General features: G+C 42.9%; 1 protein-coding gene across 5 annotated transcripts in view; it reads left to right on the forward strand.

Annotated features, from left to right (window-relative positions):
- The window catches only part of Met (MET proto-oncogene, receptor tyrosine kinase), a 112,876-nt gene extending 106,142 nt beyond the window's left edge, over positions 1-6,734 (forward strand). For all 5 annotated transcript variants that reach the window (XM_085683709.2, XM_048448994.3, XM_048448995.3 and 2 more), the window contains 2 exons: positions 4,140-4,276; positions 4,377-6,734. In XM_085683709.2, the coding sequence (XP_085539835.2) occupies positions 4,140-4,276; positions 4,377-4,587 (348 nt within the window). In that variant the 3' untranslated portion in view covers positions 4,588-6,734. The remainder of the gene's footprint in view (positions 1-4,139; positions 4,277-4,376) is intronic.
- Positions 6,735-10,548: the final 3,814 nt, after the last annotated feature.

Genomic DNA, 10,548 nt, shown 5'->3' on the forward strand with positions numbered 1-10,548 from the left:
AATCTAGTAAAGTTGTGTTTCCTTTTTCTGAATTTCTCTGATGAATATCAGCATTGAGCATATTCGTGTGCACCGCATCATCCTTGGATCTTTTTTGGTGGCATGTATAATCAAGACTTACCCCCCTTTTATTTTGAGTTGTTTGAGTCAGGTGTATCTTCCGGGTACAGGTGGGCCATCAGATAAGTGTTTTTGTTGTAGTCTAGTACAGTGCTTTTATGTAAGCTCTGACCCTCTAACTCCTGTCCCTTGCATCTTCCAATTCCTTTCTGATGCCCTTGCCTAAGGTATATTTTGCTCAAGGGTCTCTCTCCTCCATTCTCCTCCCTCTCCATTTCAGATCCTGGGTCTGATGGCCTCTTCTTCCTTGTCCTTACAGCAACTGTAAAGTCATTTACATTTCGAAGTTATTGCCATTGCTAACCCATTCTAAGGATTAAATAAAGTAATAATTTGGGGAGGAAGTGATGCTAACACATGCTATACTGTATGACAGACACTCTTCCGCCATCAACTTGGAGTCAAGCTCCACAGGCTTCCATGACTCTTATCCTGAAGTACCCTTCCCTGTTCTTATTCAGAATCCTCCACTTGAGGATTTGTGAGCCAGCTTCCCCAACCCCAACCCCACCCCACCTTTGGACAGGATCTCATTCATGTATCCCAGGCTGGTCCCAAACTCGCAATAGAGCTGACGAAGACCTTGAACTTCTGATTCTCTTGCTTCCACCCCTGGGTGCTAAAATTCTAGGCCTACTCCACCATGCCTGGTTTCATATATGCTGGGAGAGGAACCCGGGGCTTCATGCACGCTAGGAAAGGACTCTGCCAGCTGAGCTACAGCACCAACACCCAGATTCTCCGTTAGCCTGGAGCATTTTTGTGGTCACAGTCTCCAGGCACACAAATCAGTCCTGTCACCTCAGTTTCAGTTTAGCCCATTTTCATCATTGAAAACCTTTCTGTCCTATTTTAACCTTAACTCACGTCCCCTGCTCCACAGATCTAGAAATGTGACTTCCAGTATAGACATTTAATAAAACAAATATCTGGGGGTATTTTGGAGGGAGATAGGGGCTCAAAACAGGGTCCCTAGCAGTTCATACTGGCTTTGAATCCATTATACTCTGTCCCAGCTTCCCGCATCCAGGATTGTAGGTGTCTGCCACCATCCCCAGCTTCATGCGTATAGTCTTGCCGCTGCACCACCCCATCCAGAAGTCTGATGTCATGAACCCCTGAGACAAATGTTGCCAGTTCCGTGGGAAACTGTTTTCTTTCACTCTTCCCATATCTATGTGGGTGCCCTTTGACTTTCAACCACAGATGTACCTCTTTTCTCTCATCAGTCTATAATACAGTCATGTTCTAATTGCGCAATACCGTGAGCACTGTTTGTCAGTCCGGGACCTATCTAGTAGCTTGGACAGTAACCTCCTTGTGCAAGATCAAAGGTCAATAGATTCCTGTTCTGTGGACTTAAATTTTCACTCAAAGTCTAGAGCTTCAGCATTGACACCATAACTTGCAAGAATAAGATTGGCATGAAAACTTTGATCTTGAGAGATTGAGTTGACAGTGAAATTACCTAGCTCCCTCCCGGGGGTGGGGTTGTGTTCTCTACTTTGATCAAAGTACCCAATGATCTTAATGACTCTTGGATCAGACAGGATGACTCATATTTATAACCCAACTATCAGGAAGCAGAGGTGGGAAGACTACTGCCTATTCAAAACCAAACTAGACTACAGTGTGAGACAGTATCCTCATTCCTACAAAAATAAAGGGACAGGGGAGCTCTTAAGGGCTGACAAGGTGGTTTGGTGGGTAGAGGTGCTTGCACACAGGCCTGATGACCTCAGTCTGCTGCCCATCCTCATCTCACAAGGTGGTAGTTGAGACCTAATTCCTGAGAGTTATTCTCTGACCTCTACACACTTGCCATGGCAGTGTGCACTTGCACACACACCACACACACACACACACACTTTTAGTTTAAGAAAAAAAGAGTAGTGACTAGAGAGACGGCTCAGGTATAAAGAACACCTACCACCCTTCCAGAAGACCCAAGTTCAGTTCTCATTATCCACACCGGGCAGCTCACAACTGCCTGTAATCCAGCTCCAGAGCATCCAACACTGTCTTCTAGCCTCCAAAGGAGCGTAGACACGCAAAGCATATCCAAGAGTCATCAGCACACACAAATAAAAATAAATGCACCACTTGAAAACAGGATGGGTGGCTCTTGTAATTGGGCAAAGGTAAAGATCCGTTAATGTGACTGCATCGGCAACTCCAACAACTGGAGCGCTGCCCTGGGAAGTGGACACTTTCCTTCTGTCTCTGGGTTCAAAGCTATGCATTATTCTCTTTGCTAAGTATTCAGAACTATATTCGGTTCTAAACTCCTTCTTTCTGGTATGGATTCTCTTTCTCTAACACACGCACACACACACCCACACCCACACACACACACCCACACACACACACACACACACACACACACACACACCAAGCTCATGCCCTGCCCATTGATTCTTTCGTATAAGAGTGGCCTGAAAGCATTGCCTAGCAAGAACTGGTATTCTGGGTCCTCTTCAGAGTGTGACTTGCACACACTGACTTTTCTGCTTGTCACATTCAGTACACGTCTAGGGGAGAGGGGTGATATGCATGACCCGTGCTGTTAGAAAATGCATGCCTGTGTAGTTCAATAGACACAGCAAGGCCTGAGGGTCAAGAACTCTTTAAATGTTTATGCTGGTGTGAATTCAGATATATTGGGGAATTTTTAGAATTCCCTTAACCCCACCTTCTATCTCTGGTCTCCCCATAAAACACTGATGTAGCTGTTTCACATTAATCTGGCACTTTAGATTTTCAGGTTTATTGAAATTAGTTTTCAGTAGAGAACTTAGTTGCCTAGCAATTTGATTAGTTATGCTTTTAATACAGATTTTTGCTTGCACTAATTTAGACCTTTTCTTTTAACATTAGCATTTATATATGGTTACATTTTCCCTTTGGGGTGTGTGTGTGTGTGTGTGTGTGTGTGTGTGTGTGTGTGTGTGTGTGTTTGATGTGTGTGTCTATTTGATGTGTGTGTATTTTCACTTGTGTGTGTGTGTTTGTGTATATGTGTATGTGTGAGAGAGTGTGTGTAAGGGCATGTGCACAAGAGAGCTGCTTATGGAGGCCTGATGTTGACCCTTGGTGTTTTCTTCAGTCTTTCTCACTTGGATTTACTGAAGCAGAGCCTCTTGCTGAGCCTGGAGCACTCTGTTTAGCTAGTCTAACAAGCTAGTTTGTCCCAGGGATCCCCGGTTGCCACCTCCATGGTGGAGACTTCCATGCCTGCCAATCATTTTGTGGTACTAAAGATAAGAACTTTATCCTTAGATTCAGTTACAGTTCCTGTCTTTTCAATTGTATTTGAGTTTGGTGTTTTGCCTGTGTGTGTGCCTGTGTACCACATGTATACCTGGTGTCCACAGAGGCCAGAAGAGGCTTGGATCGCTAAAACTGGGGATGGCTCAGCAGCAGTTAGGAGCACTGACTCCTATTCAGAGGACTTAGGCTCTGTTCCAAACACCCACATCAGGCAGCTCACAACCACCTATAATAATAATAGTTCCAGGGGATCTAATGTCCTCCAGCCTCTATGGGCATGTGCATCCACGTGATACACATTAGTTCACACAGGCATGCAAGCATACATAAACAAAATGTTTATTCATTTTTTTAATTTCTTGGAGGCCACCTTTATTTATAAAAATCTAAAGTTCTGAGAAAACTATTGAAGGAGAAGGTAGGAACATGCTGATATTTTAACCCTACAAGAAAGAACTCAAAAATGTACTCCACTACCCACAGATTAAATCTTAATCGTCGTGTAGACGTCACATATTTTTTTTCTGGAGACTCTAATTACTTGTAATGTTTATCTCATCTCATTCTGGTTTAAACAGACCATGAAACGTATAGCAATTACTAGTTGTCTTTACAGAGATTTTTGCCGTAAATAGCAATGGCGTTAAATATGTCAAGGCAGGATTATTTACGGAGCCCTACTGATTTTCCCTCCATAGCTATGTGGTTACAGTCCTCTCACCTGGCTTCTCTCGGTCTTGTGTTTTTAGTGGTCCTTTGGTGTGCTTCTCTGGGAGCTCATGACGCGAGGCGCTCCTCCCTATCCGGATGTGAACACATTTGATATCACCATTTACTTGTTACAAGGCAGAAGACTCTTGCAACCGGAATACTGCCCAGATGCCTTGTAAGTAAGAATCTAGGTGGGGCCCTCCACTGTGTCTGAAATTCGTGACTTTTACGGATGCACTTGAAATTGTCTCTCACGGCATTTCTTTCTGAAACAGGTACGAAGTGATGCTAAAATGTTGGCACCCCAAAGCCGAAATGCGCCCGTCTTTTTCTGAACTGGTCTCCAGGATATCCTCAATCTTCTCCACGTTCATCGGGGAGCACTACGTCCATGTGAACACGACTTATGTGAATGTAAAATGTGTCGCTCCGTATCCTTCTCTGTTGTCCTCCCAAGACAACGTTGATGGCGAGGTGGACACATGATGGGCAGGAGGCCATCAACCCCCTCCCAACAGACAGTGCTCTAGACCTTCCCCACCAGTTCTCACTGCCTGGCCTTCGAAAGGCCACCCGATGGTTTTGTTGTTACTGTTTTGTCTCTGTTTTGCTTTTGCCAAAACTGCACCACTATGAGATATTGATTTACTATTGAAGTTCCTGGATTCTGAGGAATTTCTCATCTGACAGTGCATCAGAAGAGGAAGCATGGTCCCCACAGGCTGAGGACCAAAGGCAACCTATAGCTACGACAACACTCCTATCTCACTGGAGTTCAAAAACCTCAGTTCTGGGTCGAAGTTTTCTAAAGTCTTATTTTTGGTAAGGAAGTGATACAGTGAACTTTCAAGACTTCTCGTAGAAAACTCAGAAGAGGGAGCCTCGTGCATGACAGATGTGGTGGCCCCAGCAGGCTTCTTGTTGGGATCTCAGTGTTTTTAAACATATTTTGTTGTGTTGTGGTCATGGAGATTTCCCATTTTTGACGTTGTCCACCCATCAAGTGAACATTCCCTTTTAAACTTTTATATGCACATTCCTTTGGTTGCAGGAACATCCACAGACAATGTACTTATTTTCAATATAGCATGACATGAGATGTATTCATAAAGTATCAGGGATTTTATGGATTGTACATAGATGGCCATAGGAAGGTTTTTCAAAAACAAACTTTGTTACAGTAAAATATTGTCATTTAAATCTCATATGTTTAGCCAGGAGTAGTGGCTCACACCTGTAATTCCAGTGTTGGGGAAGCTGAGACAGACAGAGTACCACAAGTTCGAAACCAGCCTTGGCCACATAAGGATTGACAGGCCAACGTGGGTGAGAGTTGTAAGACCCTGTCTCAGCAAACAAAAATTCAACTGAGAGAGATTTTGTTCTGATATAATGAATGTGGACACATAGTTGTTTTTTTTAAATCTGTTTTTTTTTAATGACAACTCTGAAAATAAGTAACTTGTGGTGATAAACCTTTGTAAAGACCACTCAGTATGTTTTTAAAGGACAATAAAACTGAAAGATTCACTATTTCCAGTCATGGCTTGTAAGGAGAGCAAAGAAAGAAAGGATCAATGGGCTGGAAATATTTACTCTTTCTCAGGTGGAGGCTTCTCACCTAAACCAATTGGCGGCAACTCTTTTGGGGAGTCTCATTTTGCATTAGGACACATTGTAGGTTAAGCAAAAGCATATTTTCAAAACAGACAAAAAGCCACTTGAAAACCTTGAATGAACAGCTCCTCTGGACAGGACTTTTGACACGTTTTACTCTGTGGAATCTTGTGCTTTACTACTGTATAGTGCATGTGGCTTAGGTTACTCTAGCTGGTTTTGTCCGTGTAAACATTGAAAGTATTATATTTTTATAGAAATGTTTATTTTTAATGATGTAAGAAAATTGTTGTTAGGCCACAAAAATACTGCACTGTGAACGTTTAGAAAGAGGTATGTGAGAGTACTTGGATCGCCAGCGGCATGATTTTTTTTTCCTACATGGCTGTAAATTGTGATAAGGAAGTGTTCTGACTGCCAGCACACCCCACCCTCATTACATCATCAGGACTTGAAGCCAAGGGTTAATAGAGCAAACGGTGACATGGGTGTGCTCTGCTCAAACCCAATGATTGGACTTGGCTGTTGTTGCAGGAAAAATGATGGCCATCAAAAGGTCTTTGATGGTGGTGCAACATACCAGAATACATAAGGAGCTATAGCAGAGATTTATTTCAATGCCGATATTACTGCTTTGTGAGTATGAAGGGTAGTACTAATTTACAGAGCACTGTCAGGTGGACAGCAAAAAACAACGATCTTCTCTGTAAAAAGAAGGAACTGTCTCTATGAGGGCAAGAAAATGAATCCACCAAGAATAGAAAGGGCTGCGGAAGACACCCATACCTGTACATACATGCGTGAGAAGCGGCAATGTGAAAGTCGCCTTGTCTGTTTATGAACCTTCCTAGGGTAATGTGTCTGGACCGACTGTGCGAGTAAATCATCCTTCTAAGAATTAGATACTTGTCACTGCCTATACCTGCAGTTGAGCTGAATGGTACTTTGTATGTTAATAATTGTTCTGATAAATCATACAGTTAAAATAAAGTGACATAACATCTTGTCTACTGTGAGTCGGCTATAGCTGGTCATGCTTGATTACCTATCTCATTTACATAATGACAGAGGAAGCCTAAGATTGATTTCACCTGGCTCCATGGCACGCCTCCATAGACCAGATGCCGATGCTTTAATGCATGGGCAATAGCTACATAGATTTGCATGCTTGACTCTCTGGAAGCCTCTCTTGCTAATGGTGGTGGTTTGTCCTGAGTTTTTAATTCCCTGCATTGTTCTGGCAACCTTTCTCCCTGCTAGAGTACTTGGCTCTGTTTTAACTTGGGGCTCTTCTCCAGCAAGATGAGTATCCATGGGCCAGAAGCTATGACAAAGGAGCTGCAATGTACAGTTGATAGAAAGATGGATACCCAAGTGGCAGCTGGAAAGAGATGCCTTTTGCCTCCTCAAAACCCCCCTTTTGATATACACGTGTGCCCACCCTTTAGCATCTATACTTACCAGAGAAACTGCATTCAGGTTATCGCTATATTCTTGTAATGATATTTACAAAGATGAGATTTAAGCCATCTATAAATTTTGTAGCCCTTCAGGGATATTTGATTCTTAAAAAAATAAGTCCATACAGATGTTGACAAAATAAGATTGGAGCGCATTTTTTTTCTTGTCTGTTCACAGGCAGCCTTCCAGCCAGGAGATGCAGTCTCACACAAAGCTCTTTTATTCCTGTCTTTTGAAGACATAATCCTGTCATCTTTATACCCTTAGTATTTGGCACTCACAATTACTGAACTGACACACCAGCTCCATTTCCTATCACCCACTTTAAACCACCCAGAAACAGTCCTTACCTATGTATCTCCTGTGACATTTGGTGTACGCTGACACAGACGGGTGGGCAGGGACCCTCTGAGCGGCGATTGCTTAGTTGGGGTTTCTATTCCAGTGATAAAACATCGTGACCAAAAGCAACTTGGGAGGAAAGGGTTTATTTTAGCGTATGGTTACACATTTTAATCCATCATCAAAGGGAAGTCAGGGCAGGAACTCAAGCAGTTCAGGGGCCTGGAGGCAGGAACTGAAACAGAAGCCAGGAGGAGTCCTGCCGACTGGATTTCTCTTCATGGCTTTCTCTGCTTGCTTTCCGATAGCCTCCAGAGCACCAGCCCGGGGTGGTACTGCCCACAGTGAGCTGGGCCCTCCTAAATCTACCATCAGTCAAGAAATGCACGACCGCTTCAATCTTCCCACAGAAAGTCTGGAGGGGACATTTTCTCACTGGAGGCCCCTCCTAAACTGGCACCAGCTTGGACCAAGCTGACACAGAACGCACTAGCAGAGAAAATAATATGAACTGGGGGTCGGCTTAGTGATTGAAGTGCTTGTCATACAAGCATGAAGACTAGAGTTCAGATCCCTAGAACCCAGAGGAATGTTGGGTAAGCATAGCAGCCAGTCTCTAATTCCGGCTTCTGAAGGCACAAGTGTTTTTAGTAAGGGCTGGGTAATGGAAGTCTTGCTTCCAAATGGAATGTAGGAGAGTGTGCAGGCTAGTTTTATGTCTACTTAATACAGGCCAAAGTCATCTGGGAAGAGGAAACCTCAACGGAGAAAATGCCCCCACTGGATTAGACGATGGTACAGTTTCCTAATTAGTCATTGCTGTGGGTAGTCCCAAACTACTGGGGATAATGCCATCCCTGGGCCAGGTCCTCGATGGTATAAGAAAACAAGCCATGCGTCAAGCCAAGCATCATTACTCTTCCATGGCTTTTGCTTCAGTTCTGCCTCCAGGTTCCATTCCTGCTTGAGATCCTGCCCTGACTTCCTCTGATGGTGGACTGTAATTTGAAACTGTGTTCTTTTGGCACTTTGGTCATGCTGTTTTATCACAGTAATAGAAAGCCCAAGAGAGTAATGAACGGTGATTCTCAACGGCCACCACAGTACTCCACGTGCAGACACGTTCATACTAAAGTACATGCACATGCAAAACAGACACAGACATGCACACCACACACACACACACACACACACACACACACACACACACGAAAATAGAAAAATAAAAATAATATTATTTTTCATTGCTTTGTTTGATGCTCTGAATATTTAGTTGTAAAAATTTACCTTCATCTCATGAGCAAACATCAATTATATTTTTACTCTTTGACCTACCGAGAAGATTTCATCCTTGGAAAAAAAGGAAGAAATATATATCCTGTAAAAAGCAATATATCAAATGTTCAGGTGATGATATCTTCCCAGTTTATTTTAAGAAATAAGAATAGTGTGATAACAAAGAAATTATCATTGTTTTCAAGAAATACTTATCAAGCAACTTGTATGTCAGATATCGTTAGGTAATGGGGTTGTAAAATTGTCCTTCTTGTTCCAAGGAATTTAATGGATAAGACAGGCAAAAGTGCACCGTTGGTGAATATTACACCTTGGCTTTTATAGATCTGAAAAATGCCTTCAAAAAGCATCACAATTAAACACACAAAAACTGGTAGGCTCTTGTGCAGAGGGACAAATCTCTCACTCAACCTACTTTAACCTCCCTAAACCTGACTCTTCAATAGACTGATCCTGCTTAACTCACAACTTTGTTTCAGGTCACAAAATGAGCGTGCAAAGTCTGTGGTGTAGCTGCCACTGGGTAATTGTAATATTATTATGAACTTTAGTGCGGGACAGTAAAAGCCCGCGTAAGGGTAGCCTGTGGTTGGTATGAACGGACCTCAGAGGTCTTTAAAGGCAAACTTCCCTCACACTGTGCGTCTACCCATCCTTGAGCATAGGTAGATGAGAAAGTGAGGGTGCAAATGGGAAACATGACCAGACAGTGACCATGTGGTGGCGCTTTCCTCCCAGTGCCGGACCCCTGAAGGACATCAACACCCCCTAACACTCCGACAGTGGCTGGTCCCCCTTTTGCTTGGCTAGACCTACAATCGACAAGAAATATGGAAAAGAAAACATCCACGTAAAATTCTAGAAACGTCGCACAAGACGCAGTGATGGAGTCGGAGTCCCAGCATTGTTGCCTAGAGATCATTCATGCTGACCGCTCCAGTTCCATTAAGGCAAAGTAACTTGTATCCCGGGTTGTTTAAGTGGGTGGTATGTGTTGGTAAGCTAAAGAATACTTCGTGGACATTCTTCTCCACGCAGATGACTGGACACAGGACTACCCAGACACAACTCAGTCTGGCACCTCAGATAATGTCATGACACAGAAAGGCATGCAGACATTGTGCCTCAAAGGGAACAACACCTACCGCTGTCTTCCCTCTTCGGATCTGACCTTTTTCTTCGAGACTATCTTAATTTGCTATCTATCACAGAAATGGAAGAAAACTTCCGTCATAAGCCAGTGAAATATTTCAGTTGGTGAATTGAAGGTAATAAAACAGCGGCTGCCCAAACTGTCCTTTGTTGTAAATCAGAGCAAAGGTCTAGATTACATCAGTCCAAGGGTATTGATCACTGGGCTGAGAGGTTTATAACTACTATTGACTTACCATGTGACCCTGGAGCAGGAATCTAGGCAAATTGAAAAGGCATACCTTTGGTAATGAAAAGTCCATCCTTAACAGGGTTTGCTGTCCTGTCATCTGGCTAGGACAGTGTTGGCTTCAAGGCAAATACTGAACAAATACTCAAGACGGAAGGAATGTCTGTCCTCTCCTGTTCCTTCACTGATGCTTCTGAGTTATTCTGATGCATGTGTTCTTATTATTAAAAAATATGGATTCAAAAGGCTCATATGGATTACTTTTTTCATTTTTACTTATTTATAATAATGTATTTTATTTTATCTTTTGATTGTCATACAGAGTAACAGGTTTCCTGATAACATTTTTC

The sequence above is a fragment of the Myodes glareolus genome, chromosome 25 (assembly GCF_982192425.1).
Source record: "Myodes glareolus chromosome 25, mMyoGla1.1, whole genome shotgun sequence".
NCBI classification, from domain to species: Eukaryota; Metazoa; Chordata; class Mammalia; order Rodentia; family Cricetidae; genus Myodes; species Myodes glareolus.